At 40.1% G+C, this 22,006-nt stretch overlaps 3 protein-coding genes and 1 long non-coding RNA gene across 4 annotated transcripts in view; 1 reads left to right on the top strand and 3 right to left on the bottom strand.

Moving 5' to 3' along the window:
- LOC116981817 (homeobox protein Hox-B3a-like) overlaps positions 1-22,006 on the bottom strand; it is a 307,149-nt gene that overhangs the window by 283,843 nt on the left and 1,300 nt on the right. The window lies entirely within an intron of this gene.
- On the top strand, positions 11,072-19,878 carry LOC116981831. The gene is made up of 2 exons (XR_004414297.1): positions 11,072-11,550; positions 19,184-19,878. It is a non-coding gene; the product is annotated as an uncharacterized LOC116981831 (long non-coding RNA).
- hoxb5 (homeobox B5) lies at positions 12,196-14,938 on the bottom strand. Its single transcript, XM_033034953.1, has 3 exons — positions 14,101-14,938; positions 12,907-13,229; positions 12,196-12,875 (listed from the first exon to the last, which is right to left on the bottom strand). Exons 1-2 carry the CDS (start codon positions 14,639-14,641, stop codon positions 12,979-12,981), a joined length of 792 nt encoding a protein of 263 aa, XP_032890844.1. The 5' UTR covers positions 14,642-14,938; the 3' UTR covers positions 12,196-12,875; positions 12,907-12,978.
- hoxb6 (homeobox B6) lies at positions 17,082-19,186 on the bottom strand. The gene is made up of 2 exons (XM_033034958.1): positions 18,049-19,186; positions 17,082-17,360 (listed from the first exon to the last, which is right to left on the bottom strand). Exons 1-2 carry the CDS (start codon positions 18,479-18,481, stop codon positions 17,101-17,103), a joined length of 693 nt encoding a protein of 230 aa, XP_032890849.1. The 5' UTR covers positions 18,482-19,186; the 3' UTR covers positions 17,082-17,100.

Raw genomic sequence — 22,006 nt, 5'->3', positions numbered from 1 at the left:
GTAGAAAGAAGATTCTCGGCGTAAGCATATTCTTCCGTCGTCCGGGTGAATGTTGTAGTGTTTGTATCGACTACATACTCCCCTAGATACGAATTTGTGACCACGACGTTGTCAACACAAATTCGGATCTACAGGGTATATATAGAGGACATACATATTTGCAGCATTTTTTGTAGCCCAATGACGTTCAAGAGCTTCCATGTAAATGTACACACGTACACACTACAGCACCAAGTGTATAGATGTATGTTAAGGGATATATATGTGTCGCCACAACCTGAGGCAGGATCCGTTTCTATGTTGTCTTTCAGTGATTGAAGCGCAGTCTATGTATATGTTTTGAACATCGAAATGTCAGCTGTATAATTTTGTACACACGTGGCAACAACTTTAATTAATTCTGAACAAATCTATCTGCAAGATTCCCCCAAACAATTCCCTCTCTGGGCCGACTCCGAACAATCCTACTGGCGGACACTCTTGTGTTTGTATCAAACAGTTTGGACAAGGAGGCAAAGTCATGTATTACTTTTCATGGGGGGAAAAAAAAGTTAGCTTATTGCTTATTAAAGACAAACACAATCTTAATATTCATGCCACAACAATGGAAAATGTTAAACCCAGCGGCAATCTAAATCTCAAACATCAAGACAGTGAGCAAACCGTGCATTTTCCCACCCATGATAAATTATGGCAAAAGAACAAACGTGACTGCTGTATTTGTGTGATTTATAATTGTGTGGCATGTGGCCCAAGTAGTGAGAACTAAACGGCCAACCAAAGTGACCTCTGTACTTCTCCAGATAGCAAATTGTGTGATTTCTCCCCGCGAATTTGACATTGACCATAAATTGTCTCCAAAATTACATCTTTTAAAATCTGTGCCAATCTAAATTTATTTACGACGGAGAAATACCAATTGGCCCGAATACAAAACATTTATTTTACAGATAGGGGCAATGTTGTTTACGACATGCAAACCGTAGCAGAGGAACTGATTTCCGGATGATTGCAATAAAACATGAAAAGCCTGCGGAGATCTACTTGGCGCGCCCATCGCATATGAAAAGAGTTCATGACTTTAAAATAAAAACTTCCTCCACACGGGTCTAACAGCAATAATGTTGATGTGCAGCTTTAAAATGCAATTTTATGTCATTTATTTTTCGGCCAACATCCATGACTCATGCAGTTGTCATTCTTTTTTTTTAAACAGAACTGTGACTGCAGTTCAAAAAGTAAGCATGTAAGCTTTTTTTCAAAAGAACCTTTTTATAAAAGATAAACCCAGTGCTTTGTTGAACCCGCTGTAATAAAAATGTCGACGTTTCGGAAGTTTGGAAGATGAATATATTTACTGTCCCCTATCTGCCCTGCATTTCAAAGGAATCTCGCTATAGATTGCTATCCTAACAGTGGATGCAAACAGCAGCGGGATGGGGAGGCCTTTTTCTTTCCCTTCCCTATTTTTGGCCTGTCATAGGGGAAGTAAATCGCAGGCCCCAACCTTACTGTAGCGAGGGTCTCACCACTGCCAATGATAGGGGCTTAAAGCAAGAGTAAACATGCAAATATTGTCGACACGACAAGCATTAAAAAAATTAGCATTAATGTCGCTCATATCATTAGAAACAGTGACCATTAAATGATTGCAATTAATTCAGAATTACCAATGCTTAGACCACGTATTTTGATCATTTATTTTGTAAGATTAAATTGTGACGTTTTGTTTTGAAACGCATTCATGCACACTTCTCCCTTCGCGCAACTCCCCCTGCCACACACACACACACACACACACACACACACACACACACACACACACACACACACACACACACACACACACACACACACACCAACCCTCCCCACCCCCCCACCCACCCCACCACCAACATCACCCCCCTCCCCACCCCAATCCCAGATATATTTGTTGGTGTTAGTTCAAGGCTACACAAGTTACTCCTACACCCTTTCATAGTTTACCGATTGCGCTAAAACCACATACATACCCTCACTCACACACACACAAAACCCTTTTGTGCTTCTCCGTCTATAATGTGAAATTATACATTACAGGATGCGTCAGTGTGGGGTTTTCAAAAGATAAATCGAAGTGAGAGGTCGAAAATACTAACTTCAACATAAACATATTCGTTTTCCTTTGTCTGTCTTTGCACTGATAAAAATCTACTTAGAGTTGCGCTTTCCAGCCGCACTCTATTTTTCCCCCATTCGAAATGCTTAGCAGCTTTTTAAAAAGTGCCGAGCACCGGCCTGCTGAACATTTTGTTTTCTCCCTCAGTTTTCGTATTAATCTCATACACTGACAGTCTTTGTTAAACACTAAGGCGTGCCATGCGTCTGAGTACATTTTAATATTTGTGAGACGCTTTGACCTGAGCTTCACCCCGCTCCTGGACTCTCCCCCTCTACAAGTTCTATAGTATGGATAGGTCTCGCAGTCATATTGAATTTTGCTCAGGTCATTACGTTTGAGAAAAATAGCAAGGCAGGAGTTAGCCCAAACCAGCACTAAGGCTGGGGAAAGTTTCTCAAGCATAACATGTTCTGCGATTTCATTAGCATTAAATATTTATTATAAAAGTCACATCCCTTCCCTTCCCTTGGCTCCTAAATGCGCTGTTTCCAATTTGAATAACAAAAGTAATTAATCCATCTGTTTTCTTGTGCATGAATATAAAATGTACTCGTTTTATATTTACATATTCCCTCTAATATTGCTTTGAATTAGTTCTAGGGTAAAATCTATAGATAAAGCGCCGATCGAATTAAAAAGACCCAGCATATATATCACATTGTAAAAGACGAATGCACATGTGTATAAAAGGGAATTGATTTGGTTTCTTGAAAACAGTTCTTTTAACCCGTCCCGGAGAGGGTTTTTTTTTTTTAAATTAAAACTAACGAGTTTGACCCTCTCGCCACACAAACCCTTCTAGGTAAATGTAGACAAATATTTCGAAGAACTTAAATCCAAGCATATTCATGTTGCATTTCATTTCTTCTCCTGACGCGTGTTCTATCTTTCCATAAGTTAGCAAACAGGGGTTAATCAGTCCAAAATAAGAATTAGGTGAGACGTTTTTCAATTATGCTATTATTTGGGCAGAAAGCACGAGGGATTTCAATTTTTTTGCGGTTAAAATGGCGAATGTTTCAGTTAAGATGCAGAAACTTGGACATTTAGCCAGCACGCTGTGAATGAATGTTCGCGTAGGTAGCTACCGCAGAATACAACATGATTTGAAAATCTGCCGATATTTTCAGGGGGGAAAGGGGGGGGGGGGGGGGGGGGTGTTATCTGAAGTGAGGCGAATACTGGTTAATTAAGAAAAGCAGAAATCATGTTTTTTTTTAAATTTCGTGATGCTAACCTGGGTGTAAATATGTTGCCAAGGGAACGAGGTGCACTTCACCTGATTTAATCCAAAGTAAGTTGGTGACATGTTTCAATCCAGGTCTTGGTCTATTGTCTCATCCCGAACTTGTGCAATTTCGACCGCGCAGCACACCCTGAGTACTGCGGACGATACTGCATTCGGATGGGTTTTAAACCCAAAACCTTCGGGATTATATCCTCAATTTGATAAATCATAACGTACATTTACGATTTATCAATTTCAGGATACAAAACAAAAGAAAATGTAATTTAAGGCGATTATTACACATAACCTCGACAACACGCCGTGTCACTGGATTTAACCAATGCAAAACATTTCATTAGAATAAATATTATTGTTTTGTCAACAGAGGACAAATTATTACATTTCCACTTTGACTAAACTTCAAAAAATGCTCGTTGCCTGTAAAACCAGATGAGTCTTTCTGAGGTCAGGAGCAACATTTTTAAACACATATTCTTTATTTCCACACTGCGGAAATATTACACAACACTTGCACGCAAACATCGCCACGTTCTATTCAAATGGATTCGTTTAATTGGATCCATGAAAACTGGAAAAGGTGACCGTTGCCTTTCTGAAAATTAAGCTAAATGCTTGCATCATGTTTAATGGATTACGCTGGTATTACAAAAAATATATATATCTGGCCGCTGAGTTAGATAGGATGGCTGATGAGCAAAAGTTGTCCGCTTCATGTTTCCTCCTCAACTTCCCCCCCAAAAAATGAGAATTGTTTATTAATGGTTTCATCAGATTGCTGAACAAATTGTCTGTACAAACGTTCCAAAAAAAAAAAAAATCGTGTTATTTTGCGCAGATTTATTACAGAGCAACCATGTTGCAAACAGATTTAAAACGTGTTCGATGCGCTGAGCACAAATAAACAAAACTGCCTCGATTTAAATACTTTACTTTGTTTAAATGGCCGGACAATAGCTTGTAGATTCTTTGTGGCACTTTACAAGAGTGGTGCATTAGTGTGATATAGGATACAGGCACCGTTTAATGATGATTATAATGGTAATTAAAATAGGTTAACATCCAGTTCATTCTAAATTTGATAAAAGACCTAGGGGAAGAAGCTGGGGGGAAAAACGTAATCATTTTCCTTTTCGTAAAATTTGATCGAAGTTCCTCCATTCTTCACAGATGGACGCTAATGGATCAATTTTACTCAGGAGATATAAAGCTAGTAATAGATGGAGAGAGAAAGAGAGAGAGAGAGAGGGAGAGAGAGAGACCAGAGATGCAAGATGAGAAGAGAGTGGATACTGAGAGAGACCCCGGAGAGGAGTGAGGAGCGAAATCCAGGATGACGAAGACCGGAGAACATTATGAGAGGTAGAGACGATCGAAGAGAAGGAGAGATCGACTCTGAGACATCGTTCGAGAGAAGACGTCGACAAAGGCACCGGGCCATTCCCTTGCTAGCGACGGATGAGGGAACGACGGATGACGAAGGAGAGATGAGACGAGAGAGAGAACAGGAAGGATGAGGAGGCGCGAGAGAGAGGGAGCGAGTGACGAGCGAGGAGACGGAAGAGAGAGATTGTCGAGAGAGAGATCGAGGAGAGGGAGAGAAGATGAGATGACGAGAGGAGGAGAGAGAGAGAGAGAGATGGATAGAGAGAAGGAGAGAGAGAGAGAGAGAGAGAGACGAGAGAGAGGAGAGAGGAGAGAGAGAGAGAGAGAGAGAGGAGATGGGAGAGAGAGAGAGAGAGAGAGAGAGAGAGAGAGAGAGAGAGAGAGAGAGAGAGAGAGAGAGAGAGAGAGTCTCTTGAGCAAGTACATCGAAAAATGCAAGAAATAATATTTTCCTTGTGTTTTCTTGCAATATAATTTCACGGTGCGCTGTAGCTTTGAGGGGACTCGTTTGGGTTATTTGATATCAAAAGCAAGGAATTTTATCAATTAATTACAAAACTTCGTCTAATTATATTTGACTTCCTCTTTCTACGTCAACACGTGTACATTTCACGACTGTATATGCTCGAAAATACCATCAAAGTACACGTTCTTTTTTTTGTAAAAAAAATAGTTTTCACATCTGTTCGGTAATGCACACTGAACTCAGCCGGTTCCCCTGACCTGATATAAAAAACATGCACCATTCCCACATTTTTCGTCTGCTCATCAATTTCATCGAAAGTTTTTTTTTTTTGCCCATTCCTCATAGAACTTGACTCTCAAATTATTTTAGAAGGAACGTTGATTGCATCTGACTAATACTATTTGCCGCGACCTGTGTTTTAAAAAAAGAGCTCTTGTAATATACACATTCTAGTTATTATGCAGTGTGTTCCATAAAAGAAAACAATGAATCCTCCCAGTTTTAGCACAGATCGCGGTCAGACTAGTTCGCGGCTAACCCTCCCCCCATTCACCCCCCCCCCCCCCCCCACACACACACACACACACACACACCACCCACAACTCTTCCAACACACCACACACACACCACCCACAACCCTTCCAACACACCACACACACACCTCCACACGTTACCATTTCTGCACACATTTCCAAACCAAACCATTCCCCCCCCCCCTCTCTCTCTCCGTTCATCTTATTCTCTACAGCTAATAGATTGTGTCGATTGCTGAGTTTTGCTAAGTTATATATCTTACCTCGGCGTCAATGTTCCCTCTGCACTTATAGCCAAGACCATTCATTTTACCATTGACATCGAACTGAGTCTATCTAGGCAGACAACACCAAGTCACGCACGACGTAAACTTTTGACCCTCCACTTTTTGACCCCTTAGCTATAATGCTGTACTAACAAGCCCCCATGAACAGTCTCAACATCACAATCCTCAGACAGTATTGCCGTACAGTTTTGTTTCCTATACGAGGCAGGATTTTGACCTTAGCGCTGCTAAATTTCCAATACATATATTTTTAGAAATCGAAAAGATTTTATTGAGACACTGGAATTTCCTGAAAGTTGGGTTTGAACTCTTCAAGTATGTATTTATTTTTCTTACTGGCACTGTTTGAATGCATTTATGTCATTTATCGGCAGGGAAAAAAATATACAAACTGTAAGGATGAGCTTTGTCGAGATTAATTGCCACTGCACTTAGAAACTTAGATCGTACATAAGTAGAGGATTTTTTGGAGAGATATCAAACAGACTCCTCCGTCTCTATTCCGCCAGATTAAGTACAATCGAAAAGCTGGTAAGAAAGGAGATGACTATGAACTTGGTCTGAAGCGGGCTCTGGTGGCGGATCCGACACGTTGCATGTGTCAAATAGCGGGCCCAGATTCTGTTCATATTTATTGCAAATTCTGCTTTTAAGTCCGATTTTTTTTTTATCGCGGTAAAATATCAGGCTATCAAGAGGAAAATGTTGACCGAAGTCTTGGTCAGCTTGCATGTAGTATGCCTCCCGTGTGAAGTTGAAACTGGCAGCAAATCGAATCTTGCTGAATTAAAAGCAGAATATTTTTTTTAAATGCAGGAGCAGGTCATCAGAAAATAATCCTTCAAGTGGCGAATGTTAACTGGGGTTTCATATTATCCTTGTCACCGGATTGTGTAATAAGGTGTGAATTATAAATATAATGGGGAACTGAAACCAATGCAATTAGTCTACCGCACTGCACTATGAATGGCAGACAACGAAATGTGTGCAGGACAAATGAAAAGTGCTAAGACTTTTTGTTACAAAACGTGTCGCCCAATTCCATGGCAAATATTGGATACCAGCCTAGCATTATATTTTGATGTTATCGGTAACGGTTAACAAATCTATACGTCCCGAGCACCATATAAACTCAAACCTCGTCGATTTAAAGGAAGGACGAGAGGCCTGATAACCAAAGAGAATGGATTGGGAATGGTTTGAATGGTTAGTTGTATCTATTTTAGGGCAGGCGAGTTATTATCGAGCTTGATACCAATTATACAGTGGTTTATAGTTTTCGGTTTCATTGTACAATTTATTTAGTGGAGGAGATGCCTGGAAAGTAATAGCGCTCTATAATTTAGAATCTCACCTCATGCCCGTGTTGCATTTAATTGGACCGTGATGTGTGTGCTGGTCTGTCGAGGGTCGCGTGTTTTGGAACAGGGTGCTCGGTTTGTGGCCCAAAGTGATCTCTGTTAGTGACGGTTAAAACCATGGGGAAGAGTTAATGATAACGCATGAGATCTCAATGCTTTTATCTGCGTGTCTGCAAGTGGATGTTTAATACGGCGATATAATCATTTGACACCTTTATGACTCCATCGCGCGTTTGTGCCAGCGCCTTTTGTTCCTTTTCTACCTAAATTACAACCTTAGCCCAGTGCTCATGTCCATCCAGTGCCTATAACTGTACCAGATGCATACCACTTAAAAACCTAAACAAAGAGAAATGCATCACCTTTAGGCTTTGCAGTTAACCTGATAGGGATGCTTATCGATCCTGAACGTGTCTGTGAAAGAGATAATTTGCTTGTGAATGTACCAGGGACAAATACATCTATGTATTGAGGATGGGGGTGGGGGGTAGTGGGGAGGGGGAGAGAAATGATAGCACTTTCACTGAAACCAAATTATTAATGCTATCCTTGACCACAGATTGACATTATAAACGTTTGTGTGCGCGTTCATTCACACAAGGACGTAAAGCAGATTCCAATAACCTAAAAACAGCTAGGGGAAAGGTTAAACATTAATTTTTGTTGCTAAAATATGGGTGAGATATATCGATCCTAGAGCCTCCTTTGGCACCTGAAACATTACTTGAACAACAGCAGAGATACGGCACCAAACACATAACAGTGGCAGGATGGTGTGTCAATTGGTACACTTCGCCATGGCTTCCAGTGCAGTGCAGCCCTGGCGTGTTTTACACACGATCTACTCAAGAGTCGGTGGATTCCTGTCTGCTTGTAATTATGTCTGCCCATATCAGTTAATTTCGTACACTAATCATATACTATAACACTAATGTATTTCCTGAGCATCGAGTCTTTAAATCAGATTGGAAAAAGCTAAGTGAAGAACGAAGTGTATAGGACACCCATCAAACCTGCACAGAATAGTTGATTGGTGACCGGTTCTGGGATTGACAGATTCTTTTAGCTCTGTGTAAAACAGAGTTTACCCTAAATTCGAGGCTTGTGAATCATTTTCGCCTTTAAATCAAATGCAGAACATGTTGATACAAATTATAAAACGAATTGAACTAATTGTTGGCCTTTCCCGTTTTTTATTGCAGAACACTGATGGGTAATCACTGCATAACACAGGGTGAGGACTCAAGACCTACTACAATGTGTATTTCCTCCGGCAGCGACGCTTTTTCCTGTTTACCCGTTGGATTTCACTATCTATCAGCGCGGAAAAGCAATAAAAAAAAAAAGACTTCGGGAATGTTTCGAAATTCTGAAAGAAAGAAAACTTTTGACTCCCAATGTAGATTTTAAACGCTCCCACCCCCACAAACTGCGCACCGGAAACGGAGAGAATTAAAAACTTGACAGCCGGATTCGAGGACTATGCACACCAATAATTATCAGGGTGAGAAACTTGGCATTTTCTGATGAGAAATGTCAAAGTATAATTTTTCTCTCGTGTATCTACATTTCTCCTTAGACGGGGTTGTGACTGCACAAATAACCTTTACAATGAACCTCACAATATGCAGGCATTCTTCAGATTAGCGTGGCAGGAAATGTACAGTAAGGGGTGGATGTGTCCAACGTTACTCTTGATAAAAAACAAACCGTGCAGTGACAGTATCCAAGTGCCTGCTACATAACATAAGAGCTGTGTATTAATAAAAATGCTAACTATGCTATAGAAAGTTAGTCGTTGTACTTGTTTGGGGCAATTATTGACCGTGGGATCAAAGGACATCCGTCTGTGCTAAAAAACCTCTTTAGTCGAACAAGTTGATATAACGCCTATTCCCCTGCCGTTCACTTCAACTTGAAACCCCAAAGGGAAAAAAATCGTATAAAAGTCTATGCAACTTTCAATTAGTCGTACTTAAGAGTCACATTTCAAAATGATGACATTTATAGAGGGCAAAACTCTATAATTCAAAAGTGACAGCAGTAAGAGTTAAAGACTATAATGTTAAACAGTGATTTGGTTTCGTATTGGAATCCCACCCCAACCCCCCGCCCCCCCCCCCACCCCCCTAATCCATCCTTTATATATTTTGCAAAAAGAGGCGAATGCGAAATGTACCCCGATTGCCTTTAGAGACCCAAGTCAACAGATTAGATCAACATTTATGCTGTTTCCCTTGCTCCCCTTGTGTGTATTATGAGTTCACACAATAGTTCATTTTCGCCATGACCAAAACTTTAGGCCAGCCCAAATTCGGAAAACAAGATTAGTGAATACCTAGCAAAACCCAGTGCTTAAAGGAAGATTTGGGGGGGGGGGGGGGGGGGGTTGGGGGGCTGTTGGTGGGTGTTAAAGAGCGTGCAGTATAATTACCGAAATAACATTAAGGCTCATTTTCATGTTAACAGTGTAACAGACACATTTGAATGACGCCTATTTTATATCGCCTCTTAGAAAAGCTTATGAAATGCTTACAGACATATGCTTGATATATGCTTCCTGCTAAAAGCTGAGATCATTTTAACATTTCTTAGCTATTGAGGTAGTTATCATTTGAAATGCCAACAAGACCAGGAAGTACTGTAGGAATGATAAAAAAAAAAAGATGTCGGTGGCTGCGTAGGGCCTTCCACAAAAGGGCGATTTCCTTTTTAAATCTAACATGTGCAAGCAGACTGCATAAGAATAAATTAATCCACGCTGGAACAATGTTGAACTGCTTCAGTTCCAACACCCAAAAAAATACTGAAAATCAAAGATACGTTTTTAATTGTAATTTTTAAATCGAATTAAGGCCATAACGAAAAGATTACAATGGGAGAGACTATATTTGGTATTGGGGTCTTTAAGTTGTATATACACTAAACTGGAATAACAATTATATTTGCTAGCCTATTTGAGGACCTCCAATAACCCACACCAGGCCCATTCCACCGAAGCCTATTTCTCAATTCCCTGCATCAAAGCACATTTAAAGGACGCTGCATTGTGTATTTTTTACTCCCAACGACAGATTAGCAAAATCAAAATCTTAAACGAACAGAGCGAAACGTTGTTAAATGTGAAAAACAAACGAATTTTCAATCGTGCGATCAGTTTGTAGAGCAGATGACGCGGGGCTATCAGAAAGTACAGCACGAGAGATTGTGAACAGCAGCGAATCTGGTTATATTACATTATATCCCCCCCACCCCCCACCAACCCTCACACGTACACACTCGATCCCCTCCCCAACGCACACACACACACACACACACACACACACACACACACACACACACACACATATACGTACACTAATTTCAAATCAACGTCTCATCGTTACAATTTTATGAACCTTAAATCTATCTGAGTTAAGTAATCGGTCGATAGGAACAAGGCCCATTCGTCTCGTCCGCCATATCTTCGCAATTCCTTTACATCTCGCTGGCAAAGGGGAAAATAAATGGATCTTTGAAAGTTTATTTATCCACAATCAACACCATTAATTAATCAATCGCAATTTAATTTTACTTTTCCATGTTGAGAGCTCCACTGGGCCATGCTTACAAACGCAACGCACGGTTCGCTTATAGTTCGACATAACTTACTTTGAGCGATACAGTTCCATAGAATCTTGACTGCGGCCAATCCAGTAAATATTTTAAACCTTGCCGGCCCTAGTAAGGGAGAGCAGTTCGACTCCTCTGGAAGACTAGTCAGATTAGACGCTCGCAGGCTGCAAACCCAGCCAGATAAAGTTCAGCGTCACTAACATTATACAGAATGTGAAATATATTGTACCTTGTCAACTCCCCAGAACCATAAAACTAACTTTAACGACCCCACGTGACTTTTGAGAGCCAGTAGGGGTATCTGCCTGCGGTATGGGCGATTTTTACGATCTAACTTTGAGATAAATACCCAATTCATTTGACATCCCAATGTCACACCGACTTCTTGCATATGCAGTCTGCTATATTCACAAGGGAAGCATGCACATTGCAAGATAGACCTAATATTTGCTGTGTGACTTATCTGCTACCGATAAGCACTTGGACGTTCTTTTGGTAAGTTGAGTTTAACCTAAGGTTTACCTGTTGCACCCAAATTAACAAAAGCGCGTAGTATGTTGCATTGACAAACTTCAATGCATCTGATAACTGTATAACTCTCTGGGGTAGAGGGGAGGGGGGGGGGGGGGTTGACAGAAATCAGGGTTGGAGGGGGGGTGGTCTTTTAATATAGATAACTACGAATACTAAAGAAATCCTGATGCAGTATTTAAACTAAGAGGATACACCTAAATACCGTATTTAAGGCATAACAGAGCGAGGAGGGGTGGCGTATGCAAACTACTAGCCCTTAGAAACGGCTCCGGCCTTAAAATGGAAGATTAATGCGGTCAGCCAGCATTAGGTCCGAATAATGTTATAGAATTAACTTATCAACTATAAGACGAGAAGCAATCGATAGATGCAGATTAACGAAACGCAATCACGTGCTCTATTCATGTATCCTTGCGTGGCATACTACAGGTAGTTAAATTATGGCATAACACGTGGCAATACCGAAATGTTAACGCACCTTTACTGGCCGACACTGCGCTAGATCAAACAATACCTATTCCCCAACTTCAGGGAGACGTTTTATATCGAGCAATAAGGCCCCAATCCTTGCATTTAGTGAAGACACCACGCTGCATAAATCAGGGATGGTCATAAGAAACTTTCACTTTATTTCGAATTAAGCTACAAACAGATACAAAAAGCTTGTTGGCAACATACTGTCGGAGCTTGACATAGGTGTCCTTGATTTCCACAGAAAATATGCCATTCATCATCACTCTGCCCATTACAGACTAGCTATAGGCGACATTATAAACATTTTTTTGTATTATTTACAACCATTATAACTCACTAAATAATCGTGTACAATCGTCGCTGATTTCTGAATCTATCCACATGTATCGACAATAATTAGGTTTCTACATGGACTTTTCACAGACAGACCTTGTTTAATTTCACGGACAGCATTAAAGACAGAGACTTACAAGAAGGTGTATGTATATATATATGTGTGTGTCTGAAAGGTGATAGTGCAAGAGCAAAGATTTTTTTTTTAGCATTTTATCAACGTTGGGGAGAGGGGGGGAGGGGGAGATCAAATTGTACAACGTGTCAATTATAAATAAGTTATACCATTTACAATCCACAAAAAAAACATGCTACTTTTCCAACAGAGCACCAACAGTTCACTGACACATACAAATGTAAGACAGCAACAAGCACTTTTAACAGCAAAAGGACAACACAACAGAATAAATCAAACCAAATTGTTAGCAGGACCACAGAAAAGTTATAAGTAATTTTTAATATTTAACAAACACGTGGGAGGGGGGGTGGGGTGTGGGTGTGTGGGGGGGGGGGGGGGGGGGGGGGGTGTAGGAAGGTGCCTGGCTGTACAGTACTGGTGCACGGTGTCTTTCACGCTATTTGTTATGGTTGGAAAGCGCTTGCTCCAGCCGACATGCTCATACTTTTCAGCTTGTTGTCCTTTTTCCATTTCATTCGCCGATTCTGGAACCAAATCTTTATCTGCCGTTCAGAGAGGCACAGAGCGTGAGCAATCTCTATCCTCCGCCGTCGGGTTAGATATCTGTTGAAGTGGAACTCCTTTTCCAACTCCAGGGTCTGAAAACGAGTATAAGCAGTCCTGGCTCTTTTCCCGTCGGGTCCACCCATACCATCTGTTAATAAATACAGGCAGGTTTTTTTTTTTTTTATCCATGCTGAATTATCTATCCACGAAAAGATTAATTTAAAAAAAAGCAGAATGCTAGACCTTGAAAGTTGCAGTATTCCCTTCCCCTGGGCCTCCCCGGACATGGTATGTCAAAATTAAAGTATAATTGTCTCCAGTCCGAATTGCTATTAATTATCATTTTCCTTTTCATTGTCTGACTATGTAACCTGTGTGTCCTGACGGCTGTGATTCCAATTATCCACACACACACACAGACACACACACACACACACACACACACACACACACACACACACACACACACACACACACACACACACACACACACACACACACACACACACACACACTGTCGGTTGCCTCTCTGTCTCTCCCTCCCACGTACACACACACACACACACACACACACACACACGTGCAAACACAAGCGCTCTCACACGCACACATCCTTAAAGAGTCCGAAATAGCAAATAAATACATGAAAATGGATCCCAATACTGCTGATTACCCAGAGAAGCAGCACAATCCTCTTTGTTAATATGTTGATCGTGCCATACTAGTCATAGCTTTCTGTACATCAATTTCTAAATATCATATAATATTTACAGTTTAAACGCATTCAATACTATTTTAATATTTACTGATTTTTTTTATGGTCGCTTTCCGCGTTATATTTCATGCACGTTATCAAATTGTAATTTACAAATTTAAATTCAGTTTGCGGAAATGTTTAGCTAAGTTTCTGCAGAGCAATAAAAAAAAACAATTGTTCAGATTTTGTGTCATCCTGGCGCTATGAATTATACGACAGCAGAGCAATATATAAAGTAGTAAAACAGAAAATGAAAGTGTACCATGGGCAATGTGTAGCTTTCTCATCCAAGGGAATATTTGTGGCTGCTGTTCTGGTGTTGTTGCCTGTGTTGCTTCTTGCTGTTGTGCCCTGGGATGGCTGTTGGTGTTGTTGGCTTGAGTGCCCTCTTCGGCATCCGAGGATGCTCCGGCCTCGTCCATTTCTGTAAAATTACTCGCTGAACTAGAGGAGGTAGTCGGGTCGGATGGGGAAACCTTGGCTCCGTGATTGTCCTTGCCGGAACAAGAGAGGGGTTCTGGAGATGAGAGGGTGCAGCTCGTTGCTTGCCTGAACCTGGTTTCTGTAGCTGGAGAATAGCTTCTGGAGTTTTCTGCATTAACCACTCCAAAGTGGTTAGATGAAGCTGAACGGGTGATGCTAAGGTCCATACCATTGTAGTTGTAGCCGTAAGTGCCTGAATGCATGGTGCCTGAATCCCTGTATGGTCCGTTCTCGGAGCTGTTCGACCCATAATTAAGTAACTGATAATCCGGGCCATTTTGATAGCGACCGGAGAATGAGTTTACAAAGTAAGAGCTCATTTGGGTTTTTTTGGGTTGATTTGTGGTTGTTAGTCGTTATAACCCAGTCCTGCACGATTTATGATATATTAATGAATTATAGAAATGACTGTACTTCGTTCGGTTCTATGTATGCGGCCAAATATGGGGGGTGCGAGTCGCAATCACGTGCTTTTGTTGACCAGTCGTAAATTCTCACTGATGACCTCAAGGGGTAATTCATGCACTATGGTAACAAATAATGACGAACCACGAATGGTTACGCTATGTGAATGCACGGTTCCAAATGGTGGCCAGGTTTGCAGAGTGCGCCACCTACCGGGCTCCGTCAAAACACACCATTTAAGACCATTGCTTATCTATTAGCATTGGCAATACATTAATAACAAAACCTTTTAAAATATCCCTAGCTAAAAAACACACAAAACAAAAAAAAACAAACCCACTCGATCCAATGTCGTGCTGCACTTTGTTGCTCAATCTCTGACCGTGGATTCCTTCAGAAACGCAAAAAACAAAAATCAAAAATGCTAAACGTAAACCGGCGATTCAATTATATTTCAATTGAATTGGAAATCACGTTTTATTGCTGTATTTCGAGTGGAACGATTTATTTCGTTTTTGACCAGATACATTTAAAAACAATTAACTTGCCATCCTTGACTAGTCACTTAAATGTACGCGCTCATTGACTTACGCTCCTTGCTGTGGATGTGAGCCGTATTATTTGCTACGTGGTACAGTTTTAGTATGTTTGCGGGATTAAACTTCGTTTCGAACCTAAGTAATGTGCGCGCATAAAGTATCCGAATATTTGTTTAGTCAAATAAATTATTGAAAAATTATACAGATCCTCTCAAGGCGACACACGGGCTAAATCTTAGAAAGTTGCTGTTTATGCCATATGTGCAGACCCTTATGTTCCACGGCTGTGTGCAAAACACATTAATTTCCAGTACTCTATTTTGAGGTAATTATCTAAAGAAAATGCACGACAGAACTATTTCATAACTCCCCTAACATTGGGAGTCAATATGCTTTTTTGAAATTACCGTGCAATTATCTGACTTAAACGCAGGATAAATAATATGAATTGTTATTCTGGAGACTCGAATCCTTGATTTTGTTTTGGTAAACCGTATTAGCTGGTTATCGTGCTCGGATCTTTATCGGTTCTGCCCGATCCAAGTTACCACCTAGAGAGTTCACTTCCTGGGAGTAACTACAAGAACTTTTGGCTCATTCAGAGGCAATTTGGTATTTGTTTTTGTATAGAAGGCTTTGAGCATTCACTAGACTGGGGTCTGTTTTAGTTTTGCGGCGTGCTTAGTTATGACGAGGGGTTCGGGTGTGCTCAAAACACTGTGAAAAGCGCCTTGAAAAACACGACACCCAAACTGAAACATGTAGTTAGCAGGACGGCTACTGAAAAAACCTGCACATGATTAAGCAACAAAGAATTAAACAATTGAATCCAGAGAGGTGATTGTTAACAGCCACAATGCCCTTCGCTTTCTGCTTCCATCAGAAACTATCTGATTTCGAATGCTGAAGATTTGGGTGCTTTTTATCAACGTTTATATAATCCAGACGGGATTTGTTTTTTGAAGGAGCAGGAAAATGATTACAGGAAGGAAATTTAAATAAGTTTGATGGGAATTCATAGTGATAAATCAATTACGAGAAACACAATGAGGAGGCTGTCATCTTTTTTGTTTTGTGATAGATTGTAACCGAGATTCAGATAAGCCGTGGCTATATTGAAAATACACCTCAGAGCGATGTGATCATTGAAATGAATATTACACGATAATTGTCTCTTTTTTAAGAAAAAAAACTTTATTATTATAATTCCAGAGAAGAAACCTTAAGTTTCAAAAAAATATGACCCCCCGCTACAAACACAATAAACGCTCATTGAACAAAGGAACACAAATAAAAAAATAACCTTTTACTCGATTCTTAAGACATTTGCTTTAATTTCCCACTCGCTTGGTTACGAAAAACAAGGCAAAATACAATATCTAGACTTTATATCGTGTAGTTTCCACACGCACGCACATACAATTTCACACATGCACGCATACACACATAAAATAAATCAAAAACAATTGTTGTATTCACAGAGCACACAAAAAAAACATACAGCTAAATAAACTAGAGCTGAGACCAACGTCAAGAAAAATCACAATATTGCAGCAGCTCAAGTGAAATATAGAATACATGGCATACATCCAGTGTTTCTTTCAAACTATTGACACCAATTGAAACAATGGCTGCCTGGATAGACCAAAGGAATGCATAACTTCATAATGAATCTTAGAACAAATACAGAAATGTACAATTCTACTGGTGCGCAACAGCAAACAAAATGTAAACTTTTAATATTCAATATTCATTCTTTTTTTAAATAAAGAACTGCATAGCGTTCCTCTTCCGATCTTTTTTTCCTCTTCTTCTCCTCCTTGTGTGTGCGGTTTTCATTCTGTGGATTTTTCTTCTGTCTCTTCTCCGCTTAGTTGCGAGTTGCCGAGTAATTTGTTCTCCTTTTTCCACTTCATGCGCCTGTTTTGAAACCATATTTTGATCTGGCGTTCTGTAAGGCAAAGGGCGTGTGCGATCTCTATCCGGCGCCTCCTGGTCAAGTAGCGGTTAAAATGGAACTCTTTCTCCAGTTCCAGAGTTTGATATCTAGTGTAGGTCTGCCGCCCGCGCCGTCCGTTTGGGTTAAACGCCGAGGCTTCACATGGAAAGAATATAAAGGGAGAGGTAGAGAGAGTGGGAGAGGGAGAGAGGGAGAGAGAGAGAGAGCGTTAGAAACAAGCTGAATATTACATATCATATGGACATTGTGCAGAAGCATTTAAATTGGAAATTTGACTCTACTGATTATATTGGATATTGTAGACATTGTAGGCGAAGGTTTTTTTCCCCTTATAACTCTAAAAACTGATTTTTTTGGCGAGCACTTTCGATTTTGAAGCATTTAATAATAAATTCTATTCATAGTGTAGCTTTATTCGGTTATGTGAAGTCGTTCCACCCAATGGGCCTGGCAAATGGGTATCATGATCTTTAAGGGGGGTAAAATACAACTGCAAGTTTACTGGAGATTGGTCTTATATGTTTATATTAATATGGTAATATGTTTATGCACATAAAGATATTAATGTTATGAACTAGGCGTTGGATTTTAATGAATTATTCAGAATCTTTCAGAAGCAATTCATAATTTAACGTGAAACCCGACACTGTAAAATGCATGTAAGTGGCTTGAAATAATCAACTATCTTCTAAGAAAGGGGTTGAATGTAAAAAGTGGTCCCTTCTGCTCTTTCCACTTTGGTTGCATGTAGACTTAAACTTAAAGTTTGGTTTTTTTCTTGAATAAATATGTAAAGCATAACAGTATTAAAATGTAAACTTACCACCGCTGGAGTTCATTCTTTGCATCCAGGGATATACGGGGAGAGAACTCTTCTGATCTTCCACTTCTCCATATAAAATTCTGTTTTGGACGCAATCGGATTTGCGGTGTTCTGGGCTAAAATGCGTTGGGTCTTCCAGTGAGTGGTATTTGGAGCTGGTGGCTGATGCGCCGCTGGAAGGGTCTTTATCCCGATAAAAACTGGGGACACCATAATCGCATGGTGTCCGGTTGCACCCATAAGCCCCGTTGGCTTGCTGATAGTAAGAGGGTGCTGGGTAGCTTTTATCTTGCATGCTTGTAGCCCCATATGTGGCCGGGTAGTGTCTTAAAGGGTCGTAACCGGAGGAATATAACGGAATCTGCCCGAGGAAAGGCTCCTGACCACTGGCAAGAGTCACCGGGAAAGTGGAGTTCACGAAATACGAACTCATTTGTTGGCTTGGGCTGTGTTATGATTTGTTGTGTATTAGTCCAAGTGCCTGTGCTATTAGCAGTTAGCGAGATGGGTTTGATTCGGGATGGCCAAGTGCCAGAAAGGACAGCAGGAAATATAACCATCTGATCATCGGCTGACCAATGGCAATACTGTTTGATAGGAAAATAGCACCCATGAGGCACTTATCCATGAATCAGAGACGCTCGCAGAAAGCGGCACATGTGATGAGAAAAGTCCCAAACAGAAACAGAGAAAGAAAAAATCAACAGAAACACAGCAGCATCTTTGCATTTAGCCTTGTGTTGGTAGAATTAAAATGCTGAAGAATGCGCAAAGTTCGGCATCTAATTAACATTAGTTTTCACGCCTATGTAAACAACGAAACAATCTATCCCTTCAGACTAAACAAACAAGCAAAATAAAACCCATCCAGTATTCGCCGATTTAGCTAATAATTCACTAATCACTTATTAACTCATTTTTATTGCTTTCCCCTTTTACAATCTAACTGCCCCGCTTTCATTTCGATTGTGTTATTAAAGATGCACTCGGCATATTTTGTTCCCATTAGTTGTTCCACCTTACCAGTTGTTTAGCAATCCAGATTATTTTTCGCACACATTGTAACCTGCACATAATATACAGTGTTCTGCACTCCAAAGTTTCCTGATAGTCGTTTGTTCTGCTTGTGTTGCAGTTTGCTCTCTGTGTAAGACTGCGATTCGGCGATGCGGGTTAACTTTGAGCCACGCGAAAAAGAAAATCAAAACAGCGACTTCCAAATATTTAATTGAAACCACAAAGTGAACGGAAGAAACTTTCAAAGGGAGAAAGAAGCCAGCTAACCAGAAAATCCGTGCTGGAATCAACAACAAGACATAACAACACAAGCACGATGTATCAAGAAGCTGCAATGTTAAGTTTTTAACTTCCCGGGAAAAAAGACTTTGCTCTCTTTCATTGAAAAAAAAAACTTTGAATCGAAGCAAGCTAGAGAACTGTCCACAAAAACACAAATAAGCTGAAGATCTATTGAAACGCCAACTCGTTTAACACCGACCGCCTTTACAAAACAGCGGTGCCGTCGCTCAAAGGCTACAAGTACTGTACAGTATTTACCGATAAAATGTAAGGATACTTAAATATGTTCTGTTTTAACATGCATACTATTTAGAGTTCCGTGCAGTTAACCGTAAATATACGATTATTGTTGTCACTTGCATTCAGTACTTAAAAGCTACCGGGCGATATTGGAACTACACTTAGCTCCAATCCGATACACCAACAGATAAACATATGTCAATGTGCTCTTCTGACTTCTACATCTGATGCTGTGTTCTAACGTACTCTTAAACGATGGGTTTTGTTAATAAAATATTTTTGCAATTTAAATGTGAATTTCGTAATGTCTATTTATTTTACTTGGGTTTAAAATGTGCACGCATCTGCCAACTTTACCATGAGGTTTTTATTTTATTTTTAACCACAGAGACATGTTGTGTCCATCTGTGAGATTCGGAGCTTGAAAAAAAAAACTCAGTTTGGGCTAATCTGACGTTGTGTGAAAACCCATTAAAAAAAATTTTTTTTTAAGGAAAGGTATAATTATATTGTCGTTTTTAACTATTGGCTATTATAAGTGCCAGAGAGTTTGCATTGGAGTTTCGGGTTTATTTTAAGCAGCGCCTCTGGAACGCGCTCCTTACTTCCTGGTTTGAAACATGTGTTTCAAAGAATCATAAACGGATTAGTTAGCACATGGCAGGAATGAAAGTAAAGTTTCCCTCTGGTCCTCGCCCATTTGCTCAGCTGCGAGGTCGTTTCCTTGTCCTGGAAACACGTCGGTTTGAGCAGAATCAGAAAAAGGAGAATTGGGAGCCAAGCCGTAAATGTCTTCTATCGGGCGGGACTTCCCATCTTGTGTTGCCTCTTGAAACAACAGCGTGTGGATCTAAACCAAGTCTCTAACTTAGATCAGGGGTTGTGATATTCTGCAGTCCCCTTGATTTAAAAATATTGCGGCAGTATCCGCTAGTTTAGCTCTCAAACAAATACCCTCAAATAAAACATCCGACTGAATCAAGTCCCATCAGATGCCTCTGCTTCATCTAACGCGACTATACTTAATTTCGCTTTTTAAACAAATATATTTCATGTGTATAGTTTTTTTTTTGTAAATCCAGATTGAATTTTTCTCAATCGTTGCATTTCCTTAAGATGTATACTATGTAAAAACTAAACGATGCTCCTGTGCGCGTTCTGAACAATGTCCGTTTTATTTTACGTATAGAATGATAACGATTTAACGGGTCTAACAGATCCCACCCTGTGATCAGATCCATTCTCAAACAGAAGTTACATCCTAAAACTAGATGGAACAAATAGGATAAAATCATGTCAATTTCAATGCATTACTTTTCCAATGATGAGTTTTCATTGAATCAAATCCGGTCTATATATATTACATTGACATTTAAAATGCTAAATTAGAGATATTCGGGACACAATGCTTTTTCTTTCAAGATGCTTTTTAGTTGAGGTATTTTGGCCTTTGAATACCGTAATTTACTTTTTGGTGTCAATTTCAACACGGTAGGCATTACAATCTTCTTTAGAAGTGGGATGACGGAAGGGGGGCTGTGAAAAAGTATAATTGGTGGAACATTAAAGGCAGAAGTTCGTTTACAACAGGTCTGCTTACGTTCTAAATTGCAGCCCTGATACATAACATGACTGATTTTGAGCCAGGGGATACAACACATTCAGCACATGCAATCAACTTACTGCTATTAGATTGCAACAAGGAATATGCTCCAATGAGATCAGTTTGCCAAGTAATTTTACAAATCTAAATTACCGATTAAGTTTGACAGAGAATCGGATTTTCCAACACCCTTCGGAATTTCTTCGAAATTATTTCTGTGCAATGCCAATTGGCTGATATCGAGGTGTTGTAGGGTATTTGGTCGAGGGTCGCTAGCACTGCGGATTTACATTGGAAGCGAACATTGTGAAAATATTGCCATGGACTGTATCTCTCCCTTATCAAATCTTGGGGGGGTATCTTTGATTTGAATTCAATGAACAATGCGACACATTGGAAACACAGATAGTTCTTTTAGTACAGATAGTTGATTTATTGTACTGTTGGGGACAGAAATAAGAGGAAAGTAAATAATTAATTTCCTGCTGAGACGAACAAAAAACAGATATATTTGCATTCAGAAGCAGCTTTGATATTGGATTTAATTATTTTTCCTGTATATTTTCTATTTATATGCACACACACGTTTATGCACAGGCACAAGGCAACGTGATAGAATATATTTGTGCATCACCTTTGTGCAGCTTAGTTCGTTTTTCTATTCTGCAGGCACAATGCAGTATATTCCTTTTGCTCCTTATTTTGTCGCCTTCTGCAGCTCACAAGAACGCAAGGTGGCAGCAGAAAGCAGCACATCCATTCACCCCGCCCCTACTCCCACCTCCGACCCCAGAAAAGCAAAACCCTAGTGGATTT

Source organism: Amblyraja radiata, chromosome 16 (genome assembly GCF_010909765.2).
Source record: "Amblyraja radiata isolate CabotCenter1 chromosome 16, sAmbRad1.1.pri, whole genome shotgun sequence".
NCBI lineage: Eukaryota > Metazoa > Chordata > Chondrichthyes > Rajiformes > Rajidae > Amblyraja > Amblyraja radiata.
The sequence above is the reverse complement of the archived record's forward strand: the minus strand, read 5'-3'. Positions and strand labels throughout refer to the sequence as shown.